This window comes from Nilaparvata lugens, chromosome X (assembly GCF_014356525.2).
Source record: "Nilaparvata lugens isolate BPH chromosome X, ASM1435652v1, whole genome shotgun sequence".
Lineage (NCBI taxonomy): Eukaryota > Metazoa > Arthropoda > Insecta > Hemiptera > Delphacidae > Nilaparvata > Nilaparvata lugens.
In genome coordinates, this window is record NC_052518.1 from 22587034 (window position 1) to 22614639 (window position 27606).

Here is a 27606-nt window from a genome sequence, read left to right on the forward strand (position 1 = left end):
GATAATTGATAATTGCTATCAATGCTATACATGGGAAACAAATTATGTTCGATGGATTCTTGAATACATCGCATACATTGAACATAATAATTATAATACTGCAGATATTTTGAAATCTGCCATACAATATCATTTAAAAAATGTCTGCTTATTATATAATATCTCCAATATGATATGGAGAATGAAACTGTTTGGTGGAATACCGATAACACTGATACGGAATTCTGAAACCGGTACTTAAGTATGGTGATGATCAATATGGATAAAGATCAGATTGAAAGGTGGTATCCAAACCATAGGAAAGTAAATTAAACATTGTTTATTTTACTCCCGCAATGAAATAAGATGAAATAGTTATTTGTGCAACTAGTGCGCAAAGTGACAGTTTGCTGCACCGAAAGAAACGTATACGCACGAGCCGTAGGCGAGTGCGGAATAATGGTTTCTTGAGTGCAGCAAACAAACTTTGCGCACATATTTCACATTAAATTTTTCCTACAGTTACCATTGAATATGAAAAGTTGGTAATTATGGGTAAAATTCCCTGAAATCCATCAAATGTTTTTCTGTGTAATTTCACTATTAATAAAACTTTAATTTGTTTAAAATTGAATAATAATAATTATTAAATTATAATGATTAGTAGTTCAATTAAAAATTGAAAGGGGGCTTGAAGGGGGTTTATCTTATGTAAACATTGAAATGACTATAATCAAGGCACATAATGGCAAGGCAACGTGGACCTCACTATACCACAGTCAGTGTTACAAATTTAATTTTGATTTTCCTGCACTGGTGCTCCATATAACCTACTAACTATTTTGTGTTGTCATGCTGCAAATCTGGAGTACACAAAGTAATACTTTGCTCACTGGAGCAGAAAAGTGATTCTTTGCGGCCTATAATCAGTGCAGAAATGCTCTCTTTTCAAGGTATCGGTAGGAGAAAAATATTTATCAGTCCTTTCTATCCCTCACCGTTGACTCTGGTCGGATCATCCATTCAACCTTCAATCAAAGGATTCGGCGAAAACTTTCTACTAGCAAAAATCAAATAGTCGAATTTATTTGAAGAAGTAATCTAGATTTTTTAAAGCTGTAGCTTTAAAAAAAATGATTTTTAAATTTGACAAACATAAGAATCATTTGAATTGTTACTTAGAGAAGAATGAAGCTCCTATTATTCGACAATAATTTACATTGTTACATGCTATTTCCATGATCCACTGAATACAATGAATTCCAACTGAATTACGATTGATTCACACTTGAATGGATATTCACGAATGATGAAAGTTGTGTCACATAACGTTGGAAATTACTCAAATCTGTGGAGAAAGGAAGCAGAGAAAGTTTTTTATAATTTGAAAAGTTGAAAGATTTTATTTTATTGAACTTATTACTGGAGTAGAACAACATAAGTAAATTCAATCACTTAAAATTTTCCGATAAGATAATACTAATTGATTTGTATTTAGTATAGATTACAATACGGTTTCTGGGTTATTCGAAATTCTGTTTACTAGGGTTTGCATACATTTTTCAATGATATCTATATCACAAATTGCTAGCGATTTACTGCTAGCTGGTTTACAATCTCAAAGCTTGCCGCACACTGATTAGACAAAACGTTTTTCTAAAATTACGAATCGGAGTGCGGTGAAAAATCATGAAGAGAATACATATTATTATAATAATAATGGATAGTACTCAGTAATGGACCAAACAGGAACTTATTTCGCCAAAACAACGTGCTCTAACATCTGTCTCATTAGAGTAGGATGCATTGATACTGCAACTGTATGGTAGAATTGGTAAGCCATTCAATTTCATAAAAAAACAATTTCAATTAGAATAATAATGAGGGCTGATGAAAAATGAATGAAACCTCTACCTTTCTCTACTCTTAAGTTTTGTTTAATTAGCGTGAGGCCAGACTAGACAAACTATTTGCTTTTTCATCCATCGTCAAAATTCTTGAACTGAAAATACTATGATTATTTTTGAATAATAATAAACATCCACATTGATGTTTCCCTTTCTATTGTTACGGATTTTCCCTCTACAAAAACCTAGTTCTTGTGGGTCCTTTAACTATAGAATGAGCTGACAACACTTGCAGTTATAATTGCACTTTATTTTACTCTAAACTGAATAAATGAAAAGATTGACTCACGAAATAACAGATAATCAATTCTACTACAGGCTATTATTCACTTAAATAACAAGTATTCAGATGGCCAATATAAAGCTTCATCACTCATCACACAGTCTCTAATATTTACAATTCAGTAACACAGTATGAAACACTATCACAGTCTGTATCTTATACCAGGACTCTGTATCACAGCTTGTGTATCACGTATCCTTACCAACGTTCCGTATCACGTGCTCGCGTATCTGTATCACTGTCCTGTATCTCGTATCTTGATACAACTGTCACTACAATGATAATTATTATCACTAAACTACACTAGATAACAATCACAATACTGTTTATGTTTTGAAGGGATGGATTCAAAGATCCAAAGGTTCAAAGAACCTCACACGTCAACCGAAGCTTATTGTGTGTCCCAAAGCATGTAAGTTAGACAAACCAACTCCCCTGTCCTTTACAAGGTCCAGGAGTTTCTTCCCTATACCTACATTCCATTCTTCACCTGGTTGCTTACAGCCAAACAGAACCCTTCTTCTAGCTTCAAGACTTTCACAATCCAGTATGATATGCTTAGCAGTCTCTTCAGACTGATTACAAAGCCTACACATCCAATTGTGTGGAGATGTTTCATGAAGTGGCCATGTCCAGTTATCAGGGCAATCACCTGCTTGACCTGACCTCTACCCAGACTCACCAGTCAGCTGGTGAAGCGAGGGTTTGCGTCTGCCAGCAGCCTTTTGTCAAGTGCTTGACCAGGATGACCCTGCCATTGCTGGTGGTGTAAGTCCCTGGACCATTTACTTATTGTGTGGAAGGCAGTTGTTTCACTTATGCCACAGCCCGGCTCTGGGCCAAGAAATGGCATACTAGAACCCCACTCAGCAAGCACATCTGCAATCTCATTACCTCCTATGCCTACATGGCCAGGTACCCAACCAAGATGCACAGAGTAGAGCGTTGCAAGCCTGCTGAGCGTTTTGTGGCACTCCCACACCAATTTGGACTTGATTTCATTGGAGTCAAGAGCCTTAAGGGCTGCCGGACAGTCTGACAGGATTACTATATGCTTATTGCAATAGTGCCTGGCAATGCCTATGTTGTCACAAGCCATGATGCCCCAAATCTTTGCCAGAAAGATGGTGCAGTGTTGTCCCAGATCTGATAGACTTGTGTTGGTCCATTCCTCATGACACAGTAAGAAACATTGTAAGCATTCTGCTAGCATGATATGAGCACTGTTGAAGGTGGTAGCCATGGTCCCTTGAGTGGATTATCCTGTCCCAATGATTCCTGTCACCATGATTTCCTAATACATCCTGACTGCACGTAATCAGAGCCCGAGGAATTGATGCTTTCTCTGAATTAGATTCATTTATGATATAACCAGAAGTGCTGAGTACTGTGCCTTCAGCCCCAATTGATTGCTGCAGCCCTTGCTTCCTTGACTTTCTTGCTGCTTTCCTGCTGCAATTGAGTGAGACACTCATTCAGGCTTTGGAATATGAAGCTGTTACACAATCAGCGAGGGGCCAGTATTAGTGGAGGATTATCATGACGAGTTCATGGAGGAAATAATTAATAAGGTCTTGGAGAGGCTCAGGATTGTGAAGAAGGAAATAAAGTGTTGGGATTGTGGAGAGAGAGGGGTCATCTTCAAAGCGAGTGCCCAAAGAAGTCAATGTTTGACAAGAAGCAGGACATTGTGGATGTGATAAGGTCATTAGTCCTCACTGCTTATGCCAGGAGGGAAAGAAAACAACAGCTCTCCCAGGAGGGAATCAAAGCAAAGTGAACTGTATAACTATGGCTACAGACTAATGGGGAGGAGATGAAATGCTGAAGGACCAGGAGGAAGATCCTGATCTAAAGCACCTGTGGTTTTGGAAACGTGGTCAAAGACGACCCAGCTGGCAACAAGTAGCTCCATTGTAGCCACATGTTAAGACCCTCTGGGCACAATGAGATTCGATTGTGGAAGATGGAGGAATCTTGAAGAGGGTGATGGAAAATGCTGCAGCTGATCAGACACGACTACAAATCATCATCAAAAGAAAGAGAATCCCAGAAGTATTGGGACAGCTACAGGATGGAGTCTCTGGCAGGCATTATGGAGAGAACAAGTCCCTAGAAAAGTATGTGAGAGGTTCTACTGGCCAAATTCAAAGAAGGATGTCAAGAACTGGTGCCGAAATTGTGCAGTGTGTGTGTCTGTCAATGGTGCTATGCCTAGGAAGAGAGCCCCTAAGCAGAAATACAATGTGGACCTGGAATGGGAAGACTACATCACCAAGCCCCGGAAAACGATGAATGAGATTCATGAGACTGTCTGCTGAAAGATATAGGATGCCAGTGACATGATGAAGCAATGCTATGACATCAAAGCAGACCATGGAGGATACCAGGCTGGTGACAAGGTTTGGTTGTACAACCCTCGATGACATCATGGATACTCTCCCAGTTTACAAACTTCCTGGGATGGACCTTATGAAGTGGTCACAAGGATCAATGATCTGGTTTACATGATCAAGAAACCAAGAGGTATCACATGGATTGCCAATTCAACCGACTAACGCCCTATCATGAAAACAAGAAGTGCAGGTTCTTCAACAAGACAGCCTTGACTTTGAAGATTTCATGGCCAATGTGGATAAGTCACAGGAAAAAGGGAATGTCACTGACAGTCGCCAGGACCTGTTTACACTGCCAAAGAGCTATGCATTCGCCAATTGCATAGCTAGGAATGTGGGATAATCGCGAAGGATTGCTACGGTCTTCAAGAGGAAGTTTGAAGGTTGGATGGGCTGAACCTCCAGAATCCAAAAGTCAAAAAAGCACTTCATCTTCAAGATCAGAACCAACATCTGTTCTATTTTTGTGACCAACCACAGGAAGAATCCACATATCAGGCCTTGTGGCAAAGTGAGACCTACGGACTCATCTCCAATTCCTGGGAGTGTCCGACTCGGAGTTAGGGATCCCCAGACTCGGCTGTGGGTATGATGGATTAGACTGGAAGATTGTGAGACCAATGACTGGAAGAGTCTTCAAGGACACTGTGATTAGTGTCACCTGTTTTGTTTACAATCCATGGTCAGCCACACCAGTGGATCCATCGAAACCAGCTTCATTGCTTGCCACTCCTTCAGGAAGGATCTTAACTGTTCTGGGACAGAACAGTTTTAAGGAGGGAGCAGTGCTATGGATGAGACGTTTAGAAGGAAGGCAGAAGGCGAGGGGTTTCTAGTAAAGTACACAGAGGTGGCAGGGGGGGGGGCTTCTGGATCGTTCTAGATCATTCCCTTAAGTTCATCTTGGTGCAGGGAGACATGGACCAATGACAAGCGCGTTCCAGAACCTTCAAATACTGTGATTGGTCGGGCGTGTTCGAAACCTCAAGATCCTTCTCAAAAGTTCTGTAGACTATATAAATGGCGCGTGTTGCAGTCGGCGAGAGGAGTTGAGAAACTAAAGTGAAGTGTTCGCGTCTTCTCATCGTAACAGAGTGATAATAATCATGACAGATAGTAAAGTGATAATAGACTTTTGTAGTTGTTTTAACAGTTATTATTATTGGTGACAGTTAATCTTATACAGTTCTTATACTAGTGACGTAAGCTTGTTATAATTCTGTGTTATTTATTAGGTAGTGGTCAGTTTATCATTGTTTCTAGTTTACCTCTGTGTTTTAGAGTTGTAAGTAATAAATCTAATGAGTGTAAATCGCCTCAGGTGTTTTATTAGTGTAGAAACCCGTAAGACTATATAGTAGTGGAGATGATATTGCGTTGGACATCTAAATTAAGCTTGGAATAAATTGATTATGGTTTAAAAACGTGGAAGTAGTCAATGGAATAGATAGGTTTTTTGTTTCGTTAATTTGTGATTGTGAACAAGCAGATGATATTGTAAATAAGTAAGTCGACATCTTCAACTCTGGTTGGACGTACGTCTAACCCTGTTTGAATGACGTTATGTGACGAAACTAGATAATGCTATGATTACCAATGAACAAATCTTATGACAATACAAGAGTGTCATTTTACGATTGTTAAATTTGATAGACGATCGTGCCTCGGGCCTCAAGCCCTCAAAAGCATCTCAATAAAAGTACCAAAACGATCTAGATATTATGATATCACCCAGACGCGCACAAGGCAAGTGTGAGCGAACAATACAAACAATGGCACACATCCAACGAAAAACTTCAATACAATGCTCTTGCAAATGCATTTTTTCCAGCTTTATTCATTTGAATACGTTTTAGAACAACAGAAAGCCGCACGAAAAATACAATTATACGATTATTCCACAGATGTGTATTCATAAAAATGATTCTCTGAATGGAACGTGCTGTGGTACAGTTCAGAGGTGGTAATATATAAATAGGACAGACTTGAGCATTGTTCATTAAGCGACGAGTTCTCTGGGATAACAGTGCAAGCTTATTGAACAATCTCATCTAGAACTCACATAGCCATCATGAAGAACACCCAAGTTTTCACGGTAAGTGATGAAAAGTTTATCATGCAAAGTTTTCAAAGTATTTCAAACTCACGTAATCATTATATAATTCATAGATAATCACAAGAATTATCAGACTATTTGGTGAGGGCTACTCGTATTTATGTGAAAATTGAAAAAATGAAAGTACCCATTTCTAAAACATTATTTTATAAAACCTTTTTATTTTATTAAAATTTCTTTATCACTCACGAAATTTTCCGGCACATTAATGCCATTTTGGTAGTAATAGAATGAAGTTTTGAAAAAGGTCACTTTGAATTTTTAATTTTCAAATAAAATTCAAGAATATATCATTTCAACACAAGGGTTGAAAATGGTAATAGTTGAAGGAACTCTTCATAGCTAGATTCAAGTTGAATTGAAATATAACTTAAATTCAAATAGCAACATCAAGTGTTATAAAAAACGAATTGAAAATTATCACGAATCAATAGACTCTTCCCATTTTTACATGGAATCATATTTTAGAGTATGATAGCTATTTTATTCACTCAACAACAGGTTATGATGTTCAATTGAATATCATAATAAACTTCAATTTATATTTATCTCTTGATTCTGATGATGCTATTAAAAATTAAGACAACACTGAATACTGAATGTTGTTTAATGATTCATGATTGTTGATCCACAATTTACTTGAACTCATATAGTGATTATATATGATAAGCTTTCTTATAATATAGTTTTCTAAAAAAACAATTCTTGTATAAAAGTCTGATGGTTGAGTGTGATCTTAAAAGTATGTAAATCGATTGCAAATTCAGAACATTTCAAAATGTTATTCTGTTGAAACTCTGTGTCAATATTTTGCATATGAAAACGGTCGACATCAAATTTAACTTTAAAAATAAATGAAAAGAGGGGGATGATAAATGAAAGGGAAGTATCATGATACAGTGATACGAGATCTCTTCCTGTAATTTTTCAAGAAACTTTTTTCAAATCGAAGGTTTAGCAAGTAACATGATCTCAGATCGTTCTTTAAAAATAATTAACTGTCACTGTGAAAAGCTCAGTCAGGTCTCTCACATTATTGTAATTATAGCAAAATACATCAATGACTGCGAAATGTGCCTTTACACTATTGTCATAACCATTGCATATCAAATATAACACTATCATGCCTATTTACAACACCAGCTTCATACATGGAAGACACATTATGTAGGCCACCATTACTAAACGATTGAAAAAAATGTGTTAAATTTGTCAGAACCACTTCTCTGTTAAAATAATAAGGAACAAGCTCCACCAGTGAAAATACGTTTTAATTAGTTAACATGAAACTAGGCGGTACAGTACTGAGAAAATAACTTTACTATGGTATCTGGACTAGTTCTTAAGTGAATAACTGACTACTTGTTTTCAGAACAAATACAAAAATGGACTGTAATACTGTTGGTCGCTTGATTAGATTCTTGATAACTGTTGGTTGAACCACTATAAGTAGTCACTAGTGTTGTAGTGTTACAACCAATTTAGAAATTGAGATCTCTAAAAGAACTCGAGTAGAAAAGTGGTTGTGACAATTTCAATGTTTTCCAATAGTGATATTAACGACATTATCACCTTCACTAAAACATATATAGTGGAACTATTATCACTATTGTTACTGGGTGGTCCTCACAAACTAGAGCTTCAAGATAGGTTGTATTCACATGATCTCACTGTTCAGGAGTTGTTATAACAGTCGGTCTGATAATGATAATGACTTATATAAAAGAGAGACGCAAAGTCACTTGAATCACTTCCAGTTTTAAGATTTTTGTGTCACATTCATCAGTAAAAAATGTATCTTCAACAATATGATATGATAATCAAATACACCAGAAACCAGACATTAACTTCACATAGAATCTCAATTGATGACAGCCCAACTGAGTTTAGGAAAATATAAAATTCAAAAATACATTGGGTTGAGTTTATAAGTAGATAGCAAAATGGATCTCCAGAAACATAAATGTCGCACATTTACAGACACAACAATACAGATATCAACTCAACATGGAACCAAAATCCTTGAAGGAGTAGTTCTATTCGACATTGAAACACAATATAACATCGATTTTTTACTCAATTATCGACATGCAACTAGACAATGAATTGAAACTAGAAACTCAATCCACTATAGTGCGGTTCACGTTATAATGTCAGTATTTGATCAACATTGGACTTGCTATCCTTGTCTATCATTGGACAAGGCAGATAGCGCTATACGTTTCTAGCTCCGCAAAGCTACCAGATCGTTATTTAACAATGTAGAAATATAATCTGGCAAGGCAGAGAATCAGCAACGCTGTTCTCCTATCCTTTTCCACTGCCATTATAACGTGGACTTCACTATAGACAATAATTGATTATAATAGTCGATAAGTAAGTAGTGGGAATCACAAGTGTATGAATTAGAAATTTAAAATCAATCAAGAAAAGAAATATACATCCGTTTACATACACCAGAGTGCAGCTATCTACTAAACATGAAACAACAGCTAGATTGTGAGTGAGCTTATTCAAATTTGAAACACTATACAGCAGCTACGTAAACCATGAACCAGAAATTTGAAATATGATATACGAGTTACATACACTACACTCCAGATATCTAATCAACATGAAACTACAACTAGAGTGAACTGGACCATCTGAACAAGGAAAATTCTACATGACCTAAAAACCTACTCTACATGAAACAACACTTAAAGTGAGCATATTCGAGTGCCAGGAGCTGTCGAATCGTGAGCATGACTGTTTCAAGGTAGAACAACAAATCTTGACCACTTAACTAACCTTACCGAACTTGAACATACCCAAATCAACCTTGCCTTACCAATCCCGAATTTATCTAACCATAACTAATTCCTATCCAAACCAAATCCAATCCATTCTAAAGATGTTTAGATGATGTGTGTTTTGTTTTTTGAAAGGCACTTTCGGCGATCGTGTTGTTTGTGGCGATCAGCAGTAATTTGGTCCAGCAAAGTTCTGCAATGATGCCTATGATGCCTCCGATGATGCCTCCCATGATGCCACCCATGGGCATGGGCATGATGAACAGACCTCTGCTCTACGCGCTCTACTCGAAAATCATTGGAGGCAGTTTCCTCAAGTCGCTGCTTACTGCCATTTCCATGAAAGTTTTCGGTCGTGGGCTCATGCCTATGATGATGATGGGTATGGGAATGCCACCTATGATGCGATTTAGAAGAGGACTCGAACATCTTCAACAGTAGACCATCGCTCAAATCACCACAATCAACTGCTGCATACTACCTGTGGAGAAACTTTCTCCCTCAACCAAAGACACAACCCCCAGAAGAGACAACCAACCAACTAGAAAAGGGAAATCTTCAATATATCTGCATTGGGATCCCTCCCTCACTCTCAAGCTCCAACAAAAATCAACCAAGCCAATCTTGATTTAATTACTCAACCAAATGTCTTTCCAGCAAAACGCTTCAACTCAATAGGCAGCAGGAGTTAGCAGTAGCAGCAGCATGAATCAGCTATAATGATGAACTGCTTCATGGATCAACATGAACAGAAACCAAGGAAGGGCTGAGAGAACATTATTTGTCCTTCATAGCCTGTATCATTCAAAGGAGTCCTGTTTTCATTCAAAATGAATAGGAATATGCCTGATTTCAGGATAATGTGATGTATGCATGAACGATGCTGTCCAGACCTCAAGAGATACTCTCTACAAAACCTGAAATTTAAAAAAATCATTCTCATGTGCATCTTTATAACAAATATTAACAACCATCATGGCGATCTCAATGCTGTGCACCACCATTGAAAATAACTCACTGTTAATTACTTTCCAAGCTCACGAATTGAATGATATAATTATTATTCACCATCTGTCAAGATTTTCAGGTTTCAGGGATGTAAATAAGCAGTTGAGAACAGTAGGATATCTCCGCTTGTAGAATTGAGGGGTGGGTTGTGATGAAATATAATTTTTCAAGTATTGTTTTCATTGATCGTTTCTTTGACCCTTCCACTTCAAAATCTGAGACGATTACATTCATAAGTATCATGGTCAATCATGTGATCAATCTTGATCACTTATACTAATCGGATTAATCATATCTTATCAAAATATCAGATGTATTATTGTTAACTAGTATGGTTATATTGTATCAGAATTGTAAAATGGAATATGATGTTACTTATTTCGTTGTAATGAAGATCGTAATACCACATCTAGAATGATATACCATATTATATCATAAGAATACTATCAGATCTCATATTATTATATCTGTTGAAGCATATATACCATCATTGAATTTTATGCGATTTGGAACATTTCTCACTTCCACGGAAGACAATACAATACAATAAAATATGTATAACTATAAGTATTGAACAAGAAATTGAACATATCAGTATTGTATTGTACAGTATTAGTAAGTATCGAAATAATTGTCTTCGACTTCATTCAGGATAAAGAATCAGACCAGGAGTGTTGACCGGTTATTTGCCAGTTTTTTTACTGGTTATTTTTCTGTCATTGACCGGTTATTTATGTTATTTTTTGGTCATTTCACATAATTTCAGCTCGTATTTTTTATCGCTTGATGCGATTGAATTGAAAAACTCATATTGCCCGTCTTTGTCTGAATGTAAACTAGGCTTCACGCTTACCATTGAGAAAGAGAAATTGAGTTGCATGGTTCATGCTATACACATGGTTGCATACACATCAATGCAATTTGTATTTCGGAAAACGCCTAATTCTCAGCTTTAACCATCATCACTAACTTCATTGTTCTCACATTGAGATTTCGCACAATTATAATTGCCTCCGAAGATCATGTTCCATCGGAACACCCGTTGGATGGACTCAATTTCAGTACTTCTTAGTGGAGAGGCGCGCATAAGGATCCCTCGAGGATCAAAATTTTAAATACTTATAGCTTTTGACACAATATTCGGATCTTCTTCTACTGCATTTAATTTTTCTCTGCTCGTCAAGGCGATTCAAAATAATGTATCATACGTCATATTCGGTCGAAGAATGGAAAATTTATTCTTGGGCATATTTCCATACACAGAAAAAAATGAGAAATTTCTATATTCAAAGCGGTGTATCCTGTTAACCTGTAACGATAGAAAATATAAAATTGTACTAGATCTATAGCCTTAATGTGGAACAAAACATTTCCTTCCATTCCTAGTGAGTAATTAATGAAAGCAAGTGTTTGTCTTGTTAGATTCGATCGTTAAAAAATCATTAAATTGAAGATATTTTCCTTGTTTTCACGGTATTTGCAGTTAATTATACAGAAGAGTTTTACAAGATGGATTCAAAGCAACTGATCTTGTAGAGAATATAATTCCTTACAATTAGAAACCAATGGCAAGCTCCTATCAGTCTATATTTAGAGGTTGTTTATGAAGAGTAGAATAATGAAGCTATTTAGAGAAAAAATCAATATTTTTTCAATTGGATGTAATTTTTCAATAGTAAACCTATGAATATTTTACGAATAGAAACCTCTTATTTATTGAAATGAAAAGAGTAGAAAATTCTGAACAGCTTTGACTAAATTTAGAAGTTCTCTTATCGAGTGATTTCATAATGAAGAATGATTTAACGATAACCGAGCATTATGTCCACTGAGCTACGGGAATCTTTTTATTTTGATGTAGCCCAGTCAATAAAGACATTGATGCGCAATTCTAGTAGAAGCGGTATATTTGCAGGTTGTTAGTATTTTATATAATATAAGACATGATTTGATAATCATTAATCAACATTTCATTTGATCAGTGAATTCGCATCAATTTGATTTAAATTGAACTGTATTAATATTTTTTATGTGTCGTTGAAAAGTTGATATTGTAGTAATATTATTGAAATTAAATAAAAAAACTAAGAAATTGTCAAAAACCATAGATTCTATTAATAGTTAGAAAGACCGGTTTCGGTTGTTACATCATTGTCAATATCTGACGAACTAAAACTAAATACAAGAGCAGCAGAATTTATACTAATAGGCGAGTACTGCTATTGGTCAAGGACATGAACGCCTGCTATTGGCCCAGCTAGACAGTCTCCTCCCACTTAACGGTATAACCAGCCAGTATATACCAGCCGGTATAGCCGCCAAGAAAGCGGCTTAAGCAATAGATTCGCCATGATAACAAAATTTACTTTCATTACAAAATAATATTTTTAAATATTTTTTACTGGATACTGTCTAGCTGGGCCAATGGCAGGCGTTCATGACCTTGACCAATAGCAGTACACGCCTACTAGTATAAATTCTGCTGCTCTTCTCTTGTATTCAGTTTCAGTTTATTAGATATTGACAATGGTGTGACAACCGAAACTGGTCTTTCTAAATATCAATAAAATTTGTGGTTTTTGACAATTTCTTAGTCTCTTTATCCAATTAGTGTTAATAATTGATAGATAGATTGCTTCTGAATTACAGCTGCTTTGAATACATAATGGATACTTTGACAATTTTGAGGCTTACATCAGTATTGAATTTACAACATGTCAAACGTGGGAGGCGCCAAATGCGTTTGGCGCAAGGGCCACCAATTTTCTTAAGCCGGCCTTGCCAGAACTTAACATAGAAAAATGTTTTTTCATTTCTTAGACACACCTATGGTGAAATTTCGTAGGTATGAGCTATCTGCTTTGTCCAATTACAGACAAGGATAGCAACCAATTTCAATTAGGTGCCGACTTTATAAGATGAATCTCACTATATATAAGACCCAGGCTTGTGCGTAGGTAATACCAGTTAGTGATGAGGGACAAAGAACTTAGTCATGAGAAGGTTACAAACCAATGAGAAAAATGAATGAAAAATACAAGCCGACCAATTATATTTTCGAAGCCTGTGATTGGTCGAGTCCAAATATCAACCAATAACAAAGTAATAATACTGAGTGTCTTCTTTATCAACCAATAACAAGCACGCAAAACTGCTCGCTTCTGTCTGGTTTCTGATGCTACTTGAACAATTAAACTTCAACCTACAAAACTACGTAATCCCGAAATTGTACCTCTAATATAGAATATTAGAAGCTACAAAAGTGTAGTATTCAATTTAGGAAAAGAATGATCTTCAAAGCTACTCTTAATCATGAGTATATTGGTTGACAATCATAATCTCTGAGCCAATCATGACTATGTGAGCAGTTCATATCTGAACTACAATTTGTTCGAGTTAAATATAGTAATAGTTTATCTTCTGGTGAATGGTTGTCGATATTATCATTTCAATATTATCTATTCTATGAAATTAATCTGAATATATGTAAATTTCATTGTAAATAATAAAATGTTGTTTATAGTATGACGATGTATAAGAAACCATGCTTCAAGGGTTCACATTCACAGGAATTTATCTTGCTTCAATTCACATTAATAATTAACTCATACTTATATATTATATCCTCGTTGAAGCAGTCGTTAGTTCATGTCAGAGGGCCTGAAATTGATTGGTTGCGTCCTGAAACCTCTGATACCACACCTGAGCCAGTCAGGTCACTCGATATTAATACTATTTTATTCTATCCTACAATTCGATCAAAAATAGTTCTAAAAATGCTTCAATTGTGAAATTGTGTCAGTTTCATCAAAAATGTTTTCAAACCCGAAATAAGCTTTCTCACTTTCTTCACAATGATACTCACATTATCATTCATTGAGAAGCAAGAAATATTAAGAATCGTGTCTTCATATTCTGGTTACTTTTTTGTAATTGCTGGGAAGCTTTATCAAACTAAGAGTCAGTTTTGCAAACTATACAACCTTTTCAGCTTTTTCATAAGGTACATCAAAGTTGTGTTATTGTGAAATGATTACAGGCATCAGGAAAATATTTGTGCATCATGGAAATACTGTTAAAGCAAATGGAAATCAGAATTGAATTTTCATTCATTTATTAATTCAAATTCAAATTTTGACCACTTATCACAATTAAAAATCATAATCGTTGATTGTAGACCATACCCTGATCCATAGTTTTGAAATCAACAAACATTATCATGATTTACCGATAAAATACTCTCACAGCTATCAACCGCTGATGAACTATTGCTGGGAGTCATGAATTTTAATCACACTAAGCGTATTGTTGTTCGCGCATGCCATCATCACAATAGTGGGCTCTTCTGAAAAAGCCTGTTATGTATCAGGAAACTGAGGGTTTTCAAATGTGCAGAACAAGATCACTTTACAAGATGTAGCCACTTTTTTGCTGCACAAATAAAGATTATATCTTAGAATTTATTGAACATGTTATAACAAACAAGTTGTCACATGTTCTACATAGCAATAAATTCATTGTTTATTTATTCTCACAATAAGTTCATCATTACAATGATAGGGGAAGGAGAAATAAGTTAACCTTGTGCTATTCCTCTTCCACATTTAGATAATGTTACACATGGTCCAAAATATTTCAAGTCTTCCAGTTCTTTTGGGTTAAGTCTAATATTAAAAACGGAGAAAATACTCATACGGATGTTAATATTTAACCCCGTCTCCACGGCGTTGATATTTTTACGGGACTTGAATATTTTCTCATAGTGACCTAGAGTTCCTTTCAGACTTGAATCCGGGTTGAACTATTAAGGGTGATAATTATGTAAAATTCATTGATGTTTTTTTACTGGGAAAGAATTATACATTTTCCATTGACTTGATATTGAAATACGTCAAATATATTCGAAGGCTAGAACCACACAAGTCGTGACCGCAATGCGTCGAATAAAAACTATATACTTAGTGTAAGTAACATCACATTTAACGTACTAATAGTCGTTATATTATATTATACTAAAGTCTATCATATCTAATATACAACTGAAGTTTTCAGGATGTAATATTCAAAAAAGAATTTCATCTAATCTTCTGGTCAAGAGCTTTTGTGGTTATCATTCAGCAAAACAAGAAAGATTATCAACATTTTCATGGAGCAAAATGATATTCCATATTTCAACTGGAAACTTAAATTTCAATTCCATTATTATAACAACTTGAACTTTATACTCATATTCTCCCTCCAAATCCCCTTGCATTGATAACTAATTGAATGTTACAAGGAGCAGTACGCTACTCATTTCAGGATCTAATACCCTTTTATCATTTTTTGTCATGTTGGTAGCTCTAGATTTGAGACAATATTAATTTCGGCGGAGGAAGGGATGCAATGCTTTCTAAATTTCTAATGTTTTGAGTTGTCTATTTGGCGGGCTGACTTGTTAGTGAGTACGCAGGTGCAAGTGACATTCCCCAATTCAGCCAGACGTTACGGTCATAATTGAACTGTCAATCAAAAGAGATTCCGTATTGTTTCAGTGCAACTGTAACGCTCCGTGGTATTTTTAGAGTGAATTTTGTTTGAGCGTAGTAGAAATTACATTTTTCTGGATGATGCCTACAAAAGCTTCCAACATGTGCCTGAGTAATGGAGTATACAGGGAGATTCTTAATTATGGTAAAATAATTTAATACGTGATATTAGAGGTAAAAATAAGAAAAAAAGTTTTTATAAACACATATCCATAAACGCTTCATTAGCGAGCTATACAGGGTGAAAGAATTCGACCGGAATTCAGTTCCGCTGGTGAAATACACCGATGCTGGATTATTTGGGGACTAGTTTTTGGAAACCTTATGCTGGATTCATATGGAAAACTTCGATAAAAATAGTCTGGAAGCTGTAGTGTGAGTAGTTTTTGAGAAAAAAGTTGAAATATGCAAAAAATCTGATTAGAAAAACACAGACTACTATGTTTGATGCCCAATAACTTTCTTTAATGACCAGTAAACAGATAATTTTTCTCAATAAAAATTGTAGAGAATTTAATTCTGAAAAGAATTATGTGAGCTGTGAAAACTAAATTTAAAAAAAGTTGAATAAAATGTATTCTTATGTAGAACATTACACCACGAAAACTTGCTGTTTTATAAAGAGAGAACTAATAACTCATAGGTTGTAGCTGGTTGCAAATAAAACATGGATTTGAATAACAGCTGTTTTATCTTGTTTTAATAAGGAAATATTCAAAAGAGATTATCAGCTGAAAATTATTTTCAGAAATATTTTAGCTCACTGTTGAACAAAACAACAAACTGTAAGTTAGGCCTACTGTAACCGCAATGTGTTTTTGTTTAATCTATTAACCAGTTATTTGTAACCATTTCACTTTGCTTTTGTGTTTACTTCTAGAAAAATGACAGGTAATTTTAGACATTATTCTCACTCCGAATTAGCTGACATGCATTTAATGTATGGAATGGTGTCCCATTGTGATAGTACTGAAGCAATACGTTTGTATTAAGAGAACTTTCCTAACCGAGTATGTCCAAGTTCAAGGTTTTTGGTCACTATTCATCAACGTCTGTCTGAAACAGGTTCTTTGATATCCAAAGAGCACATTTATGCAGGCAGACCCCGATCTACTCTATGACTGTTGAGTTAGAAGAACAAGTTCTTAATGAAATTTATGGTTACCAGAGAAGAGCACAAGAGAATTGTCAGTGCAGTTTAATGTCAATCAATCTATTCCACGTTATCTATTTCACATATATTTCAAAGTTCATACTCTATTGCCACGAGACTGTATTCCCCGTGCTGGTATTTGCCGATAGTTTTGAGTAAAACTTGTTAACCCAAACTTTTTAACAACCGTTTTATTTACCGACAAAGCACACTTTACAAGAACAGCTATCATTAAAGTCCACAACCAACATATTTGGACAGATGAGAATCCTCATGCCATTAATCCTAATCGTCCACAACATCAGTTTTCAGTAAACATTTGGGCAGGAATCATAGGAGATCATCTACTTCTGTTTGAGCTTCCTCCAAGGCTTAATGGCATAATCTACTTTAACTTTTTGAGAGAGGAGCTATTCATCTTACTTGAAGATGTACCTCTTCAGTTGCGCCAAAACATTTGGTTTATGCATGATGGAGCTCCAGCAGACTTCAGTTTTGCTGTTCGTGAACACCTGAATCACAGCTTTCCAAATCAATGGATAGGCCGAGGTGGGCCAGTACCATGGACAGCTAGGTCACCAGACATAGATCCTTTGGATTTTTATCTTTGGGGACACTTGAAAACCATTAGAGAACTCCGATTAAGGATTTTGAATGGAATAGAAATGATAAAGCAGACACCTGTAATATTTGAACGGGTCCGACAATCGATGAGAAGACGTATGAACATATGCATTCAGAACAACGGAGGTCACTTTGAATATCATCTTTAGTCTTTTGGTATGAGTTTAATGTCATTTAGATATTTCACTTTCATATAAGAATGAAACTTCTCATAAAAACCTAATATTCCATTTGCAATCAGCTACAACTTATGAGTTATTATTAGTTCTCTCCCCATAAAACAGCAAATTTTTGTGGTGTGATGTACTACACAAGAATACATTTTATTCAACTTTTATTAGAATTCTGTTTACACAGCTTACATAATTCTTTTCAGAATTAAATTCTTTACAATTTTTATTGCGAGGAAGTATCTGTTTACTCGTCATTAAAAAAAATTATTGAGCATCAAACGTAGAAGTCTGTGTTTTTCTACTTGAATTTTTTGCATATTTTAACTTTTTTCTCAAAAACTACTCACACTACAGCTTCCAGACTAGTTTTATTCAATTTTCCAGATATTTTTCCATAAGAATCCAGTATAATTTTCTCAAAAACTAGTCCCCAAACAATTCAGCATCGGTGTGTTACACCAGAGGAACTGAATTCCGGGCGAAATCTTTCACTCTGTATAGCTTGCTAATGAATCTTTTATGGATATATGTTTATGATAATTTTTTCCTTATTTTTACCTCCACTATCACTTATTAAATTATTTCACCATAAATAAGAATCACCCTGTAAATAAATGAGTAAGCAGTGTTTTTATGAATAGTTGTCTTTGATATATATATATATATATTTAATTATTCATTTTTTATTTATTTATTTGTTTCTTTATTCATTTATTCATTCATTATTCATTCATTTATTCATTTAGTCATTTAGTCATTCATTCATCTATCCATTTATTCATTTACTCATTTATTATTTATTCATTAATTCATCTATTCATTCATTCATTTATTCATTTATTCATTCATTCATTCATTTATTCTTTATTCATTTATTCATTTATTATTCATTTATTCATTCATTTATTCATTTATCATTTATTCATTTTTCATTTATTCATTTATTCATTTATTCATTTATTCATTTATTCATTTATTCATTTATTCATTTATTCATTTATTCATTTATTCATTTATTCATTTATTCATTTATTCATTTATTCATTTATTCATTTATTCATTTATTCATTTATTCATTTATTCATTTATTCATTTATTCATTTATTCATTTATTCATTTATTCATTTATTCATTTATTCTTTATTCATTTATTTATTCATTTATTCATTTATCCATTTATTCATATTCATTCATTCATTTATTCATTTATTCATTCAAATCTCATACAAAAGCTCACATAATAAATCCATGAAGAGCCTTATTGACATCAACTAGTTTAGATACATGATATTTGATGCAAAATAAGAATGAAAAATAAAATAAAATAGTAAACACAATTTTTGAATACTAATATGATAAGAAGAGGCGAAATGAGGCCAAATGAAAGAAATAAAATAAACTTATGATAATAGAAAATGAAGAAGAATGAAATAAAAATAAAATGAAGAATAAAATAGAGAATAGAGGAAAAATGGGTCTATAGAAGAGAGAAAATAATAAATGAGGGAGTTTAGTATAATTATTTATTAATCATGTGTCAGCTATAGAGCGATATATGCTAGTTCACAGAATTTCCTGTTTGAAGGATTAAAGGTTTGGAAACGGTCAGCAAACGGATCAATGCAGTAGCTTATTCTATTGTACAAACGTAAAGTTCTGTATATGTGAGAATATTGTAATGATGAGTCGTTCTGATGAATGACATGTGAAACATAATCTTTGGTCTTTGTCTATTAAACGGGACATGAAGTTGCAACATATTTATAAATTCTGTCATGAATACTTGATTGTTTAGGATATTATATAATATCAAGAGGGAACCGACATATTCATCTTTGAACATTAAATATCAACCTTAGATTGTCTGTTGAAAAAGCTATCAGACAGAATGCGTTGAACTCTTTAAAATAAAGATACCTTAAAAATTTATTCTGATTTTTTTCCAAATCAAGAAAAGCGCTGCTGTGAAATGGAGCCCAAACTAAAGCAGCATATTCAAGTTTACTCCTCACTGTAGCATAGTACAATTTCAAAACAACGTCACATACTGTAAAAGGCCTACAATTTCGAAATAAAAACTCTAGCGACCCATTAGCACCATTCATGATATGAGCTAGGTGTTCCTTGAACTCAAGAGTAGGGTCCATTATGACGCCCAGGTCCTCTATACGGATAACACAATCGAGGATTGCATTATTAATATTGTATTTGTAATGAAAAGGATTCTTCTGACGTGTAAATATCATGTATTCATTTATTCTTTATTCATTTATTCTTTATTCATTTATTCATTTATTCATTTATTCATTTATTCATTTATTCATTCAAATCTCATACAAAAGCTCACATAATAAATCCATGAAGAGCCTTATTGACATCAACTAGTTTAGATACATGATATTCGATGCAAAATAAGAATGAAAAATAAAATAAAATAGTAAACACAATTTTTGAATACTAATATGATAAGAAGAGGCGAAATGAGGCCAAATGAAAGAAATAAAATAAACTTATGATAATAGAAAATGAAGAAGAATGAAATAAAAATAAAATGAAGAATAAAATAGAGAATAGAGGAAAAATGGGTCTATAGAAGAGAGAAAATAATAAATGAGGGAGTTTAGTATAATTATTTATTAATCATGTGTCAGCTATAGAGCGATATATGCTAGTTCACAGAATTTCCTGTTTGAAGGATTAAAGGTTTGGAAACGGTCAGCAAACGGATCAATGCAGTAGCTTATTCTATTGTACAAACGTAAAGTTCTGTATATGTGAGAATATTGTAATGATGAGTCGTTCTGATGAATGACATGTGAAACATAATCTTTGGTCTTTGTCTATTAAACGGGACATGAAGTTGCAACATATTTATAAATTCTGTCATGAATACTTGATTGTTTAGGATATTATATAATATCAAGAGGGAACCGACATATTCATCTTTGAACATTAAATATCAACCTTAGATTGTCTGTTGAAAAAGCTATCAGACAGAATGCGTTGAACTCTTTAAAATAAAGATACCTTAAAAATTTATTCTGATTTTTTTCCAAATCAAGAAAAGCGCTGCTGTGAGATGGAGCCCAAACTAAAGCAGCATATTCAAGTTTACTCCTCACTGTAGCATAGTACAATTTCAAAACAACGTCACATACTGTAAAAGGCCTACAATTTCGAAATAAAAACTCTAGCGACCCATTAGCACCATTCATGATATGAGCTAGGTGTTCCTTGAACTCAAGAGTAGGGTCCATTATGACGCCCAGGTCCTCTATACGGATAACACAATCGAGGATTGCATTATTAATATTGTATTTGTAATGAAAAGGATTCTTCTGACGTGTAAATATCATGTATTCTGTTTTTGATATATTTATTTTCAATCTATTTCTCAAACACCAGTCATGAATTGCATTCAGATCCCGCTGCAAGAGAGAGCAATCAATCCTCCAGACTAGAAATAGGTCTGAAAAGTTTTACATCGTCTGCAAAAAAGGAAAATACTAAATTCTTCAATATGGTCAGGCAGATCATTTATGAGTAGGACGAACAGCAAGAGACCAAGGTTTGATCCCAGTGGAACCCCAGAAGAATTGGTAAAGAGATCTGTGATTATTAAAAACCACATAAGACATCCTATCGGATAGATTCAATAGCATTACAATCATCACATTTAAGTTTGTACACCCCAAACATCAATTGATATTTGGGATAAAAGCGGGGTGTACAAACTTAAATGTGATGATTGTAATGCTTGTTACGTGGGTCAGACTGGTAGAAGTTTCAAAAGTAGAATTAAAGAACACATCAGAGATTGGAATAAACAAAATGGGGAATCTAACTTTGCAGAACATTTGATAACAAATAATCACAAGTTCACAGTTAAGGAGAATGTTGAGTTTCTGCATGTTAATAACAGAGGCAGATCTTTGAATATTCTAGAGGCTTTAGAAATAACAAGAGTAATTAAGGAAAATCCCCAGTATAGTTTGAATGACCAGATTCATTTCAACCAGTACAACACTACGAATTTAGTTTTATCATAAACATGTAAGCATACATTAGTCAATAGTTTTTTCATTTACATATTTGTTTTATTATCTTTCACATTTGTTTTCTTGGTTCTTATTTTGTACCAAATAGTAAATTTTATTATCATGGCGATTCTGTTGCTTAAGCCGCCATTTTGTCACACCGTTGAGGGGGAGGAGACTGTCTAGCTAGGCCAATGTCAGGCGTTCATGCCCTCGACCAATAGCAGTACTCGCCTACGAGTATAAATTCTGCTGCTCTTGTATTTAGTTTTAGTTTATCAGAGATTGACAATGGTGTAATAACCGAAACCGGTCTTTCTAATTATCAATAAATCAGTGGTTTTTTGACAATTTCTTAGTCTTTTTCATTCAAGATTAGTTATAGTCGAGCACGATGGCATAAAACCATGTTGGAATGAGGAAATTGCAGGTCTTACATGGTTGAAAACTTTGCTATATAAAATATATTCAAAGACCTTACTTGGAGAATCCAGAATAACAAGGGGACGAAAATTCGAGATCATGTTCTTTACACCAGTCTTATGAACAGGTGTCACCCTTGCAGCTTTCCATTTTTTAGGATATTTATTCGATCTCAAAGACAAATTATTAAGATAGATTGTTAAGTTTGAATAAGAATATCTCTAGAACCCTTTATAATGTATGCTGGTACACCGTCAGGCCCACAAGATCTAGTTGCTTTAAGTTTATTTATAGCTGAATTTACTTCATTTTCAGAAATATATGAAACCTGTAATATGTCAAGATGAGGAGATGAGGGAATACTGTCATATGATTCGTTATCATTATTATGTTGGATGTTATTAGGGTTGTTGCTATTATTGTAAACAGATGAAAAATAATCAACAAAAGCCTGCGGTACTTCCCGAACGGTATACCTGCAACCATTCCACTCAAAACACTGAGTCCGATCTAGATTCTTTTTTACTCGCAACATAGTTCCAGAAGTGTTTAACATTTGAATTTTGTAGAGATTCTATATAATTTTGTTGGGCTATGTTGATTTCACTTTTTATTGAATCTCTCAATTCCTTGAATTTGTTCAAATAATATCCCGAAAAAGACTTTTTCCGTGCGCATTTCTTTTCTAATTTAATCATCTGGATAATGCTTCTAGTAAACCAAACCGGATACTTCGATTTAATAATATTTTCATTTTTGGGCACATGCGAAGCGAAAGCATAATTTGATAAATCGTAAAAATAGTTTACAGCGAGATCGACATTGTTGAATTCATAAAGTCTATGCCAATCTGAATCTCTAAGTGTGAGATAAAATTCATAGGAGTTTGCTTATATGAGTAAAGAGTGTTTTTATGAATAGTTGCCTAATTGTAAGCATAGCTGTTTCCTGAAAGAGTGCAATAGATGGGTGAAGTCTAGGTTTTTTGAATGCTGTTTTAATGATCTCTCTTTGGACCACTGCGAGGAGTACAAGCACTGTTTTGAAGGTTCCACCCCCCCCCCAAGCAATGATGCCAAAGGAGAGGGGTGACTGAATATAAGCATAGTAGGCCATTTCGATCTGATGGAGAATGTCAATCAGCATGCAAAAAGCATACACTCCAGGCGGTTAATGTGTTCTGACCATCTCATTCGGCTGTCAAGAACAACTCCTAAATACTTGTATGAGTCCACTTTCTCAATGCTTTCACACGTACATAGGTTGCTCAGTATCATAAAACATTTTTATTGATGTGATCTTTCTTGTTTTGTGAAGGCCTTTAAAATGATGTAACACACAATGGGTGTTTACTTTGAAAATATTTAATTTACAACCCCTCATTTCTCTTCAAGACTAAAACTTCAATCAGTTGCCATTTTGGATACAAGCATCATAGAAATTTTCTATTGATATCATATTTTTTGTTTCAAAAAGACCTTTAGAATGATGTACCACACAATGGATGTTTACATTCGAAATATTCGAGCAAAAACCCCTAAGAGGGGTTGAAATTCAGTTGTACGTCAAAAGATGACCAAAAATTCGACCAATAACTTTTCCTGAAAGATACCCTATCATATCTACAACAGTCTTCAACTTATTAAAGGGTTCCCATACATATGACTCACTCTGTTTAATAAAATGATGATAAATATTATGCTAATTGCATTCATGTTGTTGTTTTATTATAAAAGGTTATGTCTGTCAATGTTTTAAAAGGTGAAAGGCTTGGTTGGGAGTTTGGCTTCTTTCTTCTAAATTCTAATATACTGGTACCTATTATTACATCTTTTTTATAATTTCAATAATTTAATTATTAATTAATTATCTTGGTAATTTTATATGCTAACACAGATAACCTAACTGATCCAACAAAAACGTTAACCACGCATGCGTAACTATTGGTTAGTTAGCCCTAGGAACTTGCCAAGCTTGCGCTCTGTTACGCGCTCTGTTCGCGTTTTGTTCTTGCTCTACCTGCGATCATCTTGTGATCTGCTCGTGTAACGTTCGTTTGCGGAGCAGAGCGTAAGACTGTATGCACCTTCAAGTGATACACTCACACAAATAAAATTTCATAATTAATTTCTTGTTTTTAGTATGAAGCTCATGAAGTATAGTGAAGAATGTTTATATAAGAAGTTTATAGTATGAAATTTTGAAATCAGTAGCCCAGCAGACAGATGATTGAGAGATATTGATGCAAATTTGAAAGAGGAGTTTTATTGTTCACTCTAGAAATGATCACCAATGAATTGCATAAAAAGTGGAAAAGTGAAAAGTGGAAGAACTGTATTACAGCTCTTCTGCAGGAAAAGTTAGATATTCAGTTTCATTATGGTTTACCTAACTTTTTTAATGGGATATATAAGCATTCCTGTACTAGAAATATGAAGTTTCACCTGCCATCTAAATCAATGTCTGCAGCGTCATTGGCTAACTGGAAATCCAATCTCACACGATATCAAACTATTTGCATTGAGTGAAAAAAAAGGGGAAAAGCTATTCCTTGAGGCAAGCAAAACTGACTGTTTATTATTTTTTTATCCAAATATTCTTTTCTTTAGTTCAACCCAATATCTGAGGTGGGCGCCTGATAAAACATATAAATAGATTTAATGGCATTCTATTCCAAACATAGATGAATAACAAAAATAATTTCTCAATTTCAGGTGCTCTCCAGGATGTTCACCTTCTTGAGCATGCTATTTATGCTTGTAAAGCCCTCAGCAGCTATGATGGGCATGGGAGGAATGGGCATGGGTGGAATGGGAGGTATGATGAGTGGGATGGGAGGAATGGGCATGGGAGGGAGTAGTATGATGGGCATGGGAGGGAGTAGTATGATGGGCATGGGAGGGAGTAGTATGATGGGCATGGGAGGGAGTAGTATGATGGGCATGGGAGGAATGGGCATGGGAGGAATGGGAGGTATGATGAGTGGTATGGGAGGAATGGGCATGGGAGGAATGGGCATGGGAGGAATGGGTATGAATGGAATGGGTATGGGCATGGGAGGAATGGGTATGAATGGAATGGGTATGGGCATGGGTGGTATGGGCATGGGTGGAATGGGTATGGGTGGAATGGGAGGTATGATGAATGGAATGGGCATGAGAGGAATGGGTATGAATGGAATGGGTATGGGCATGGGAGGAATGGGTATGAATGGAATGGGTATGGGCATGGGTGGTATGGGCATGGGTGGAATGGGTATGGGTGGATTGGGAATGGGAGGAATGGGTATGGGAAGTATGATGGGAATGGGTGGAATGCTTGGATCCCATTCTCTGGGTAATGTGAATCAAATGATGATGATGATGGGTATGGATCCATTTGGTATGATGCTTAGGTATCCAGTACTATATGCAGTCTCTGTGAAGATGATGGGTGGCTGCTTCTTCAAGGCACTGATTTTGGCACTCACCATGAAGATGTTCAGAGTGGCAATCATGCCACTTATGATGTTGAGTAATATGTTAGGAATGGGAAACCTGCTAGGTGGCTTAGGATTGGGCGGAGGAATGGGCATGGGCATGGGTAGTATGATGAGTGGCATGGGTGGTATGGGTGGTATGATGGGTGGCATGGGGCTTCGTATGAAGAGGGCGATCGAGCAGAGAATCCACTAACTCCAGCCAACCGACATCACATCAAAGAGCATCGATCATCATGTAGCATTTTTCAATTGAACGGAAAGTTGTTGATCTAATCCAGTAGAACCAGTAACCATAAATACTGTAAATCTGTAACGTAAATGTTCACTGGCTATTTGGCCTAGTACTTGAATAAATGATTATTGCATTACTATTGCATTAATCATCATGCAATATTTTGTCAATTGAGAGCGAAATCATTGATCCAATCGAGTACACTCACCAGTATTGATTAAGATAATTTGTAACATATTAAGTTTGAAGCTCACTGGTTATCGCAAATATCAATTGAATAAATTATTATTGTATCTATTCCCACTTTGTTACATTTGAATAGCTGATGACTAGATGATACTAAACATTGGAATATTTTGCTCAGAAAATGTGTTCAACGATGTTTTAAAGAAAAGTAACACCATTGAAGATACACATCAATTTCATAGAGTGTATCTTTATAGTTATCAGGATAGATTATGGTATTGGCTAGGACAAGTAGATAACATGAACTCAAACTGGAAGAAGAATCTAGGAAGTAGAAACTTCATAACTTATTTGACTCAATGAGTTTCAACATTGTGAAGAAATATAATAAGCAATAGAACGAAAGAAAAACCAGATTGATAAGCTTTCTTTAAAACATTTGTGATTCGGATCAGATTTCCGAAAATGTACTTCATACTCCCAATATACATACTTATGAAAAGGATTGAACAGCAGATTCAAATTCCTCCACGTGTATGATAACATTTATGTAATATGATATCGTAATTATAAATAATGCATGTTCCAAGGAGAAAGCGAACCGTAAGTTCCATTATTTGTATTGAATAACATCGAATAAAAACTGTGTTTCGATAATAGAAGTTTATTATTTTTCGAACTTTACATTTCATGATTCTTGATAAAATCTTCTTACTACAACCAGAAATGGTAGTGGATGAGCAGCTAGAAATAAAAATGGAGTAAATATCTAAAATCATAATTATAGAACAAGATTTCAATATGCACTCAGCAGTAAAGGAATAAACTGATACTGTAATTGATACTGATAATTGAAATCAACTATTAGTCTATTCAATGAAGGGTTAGGAGAGAAGTTTAGAAGACAATTTATACCCCGCAGTTACGTTAAGAACATAAATATGAGGTAAACATATCAAAAGTCCCCACCCCCATCCCCTTTTCTTAGTGGTCGGTTAAAATGTATAATTTTATGGTTCCTCGCATATAATCTAAAAAAACTATGAATTTAACAGACATTACTATTCCATTTAAAACTAAAGCTTACATAATTTCCTACATTTTTTTTTCAAATCTCTCATAGTTTTTGAGATATCTAAGCCTTAGAATGTGAATTTAGAATAAAAACACGTTCGCCTCCAATTTCTTGCTCATTTTGACCTCATACCTTTTCAAGGCTAAAGCTGCTATAACAATCGAAAGCATGAAATAGTAAAATAATACATCAAATTAAAGAGACTATAATGCA

General features: G+C 34.7%; 2 protein-coding genes across 5 annotated transcripts in view; one reads left to right on the plus strand and one right to left on the minus strand.

Moving 5' to 3' along the window:
- Positions 1-27606, minus strand: part of LOC111053995 (KH domain-containing, RNA-binding, signal transduction-associated protein 3) — a 290245-nt gene that overhangs the window by 147404 nt on the left and 115235 nt on the right. The window lies entirely within an intron of this gene.
- On the plus strand, positions 6531-26975 carry LOC111053996 (glycine-rich cell wall structural protein 1). The gene is made up of 2 exons (XM_039443021.1): positions 6531-6660; positions 25134-26975. The coding sequence occupies exons 1-2, from the start codon at positions 6637-6639 to the stop codon at positions 26091-26093; spliced, it is 984 nt and encodes a 327-aa protein (XP_039298955.1). The 5' UTR covers positions 6531-6636; the 3' UTR covers positions 26094-26975.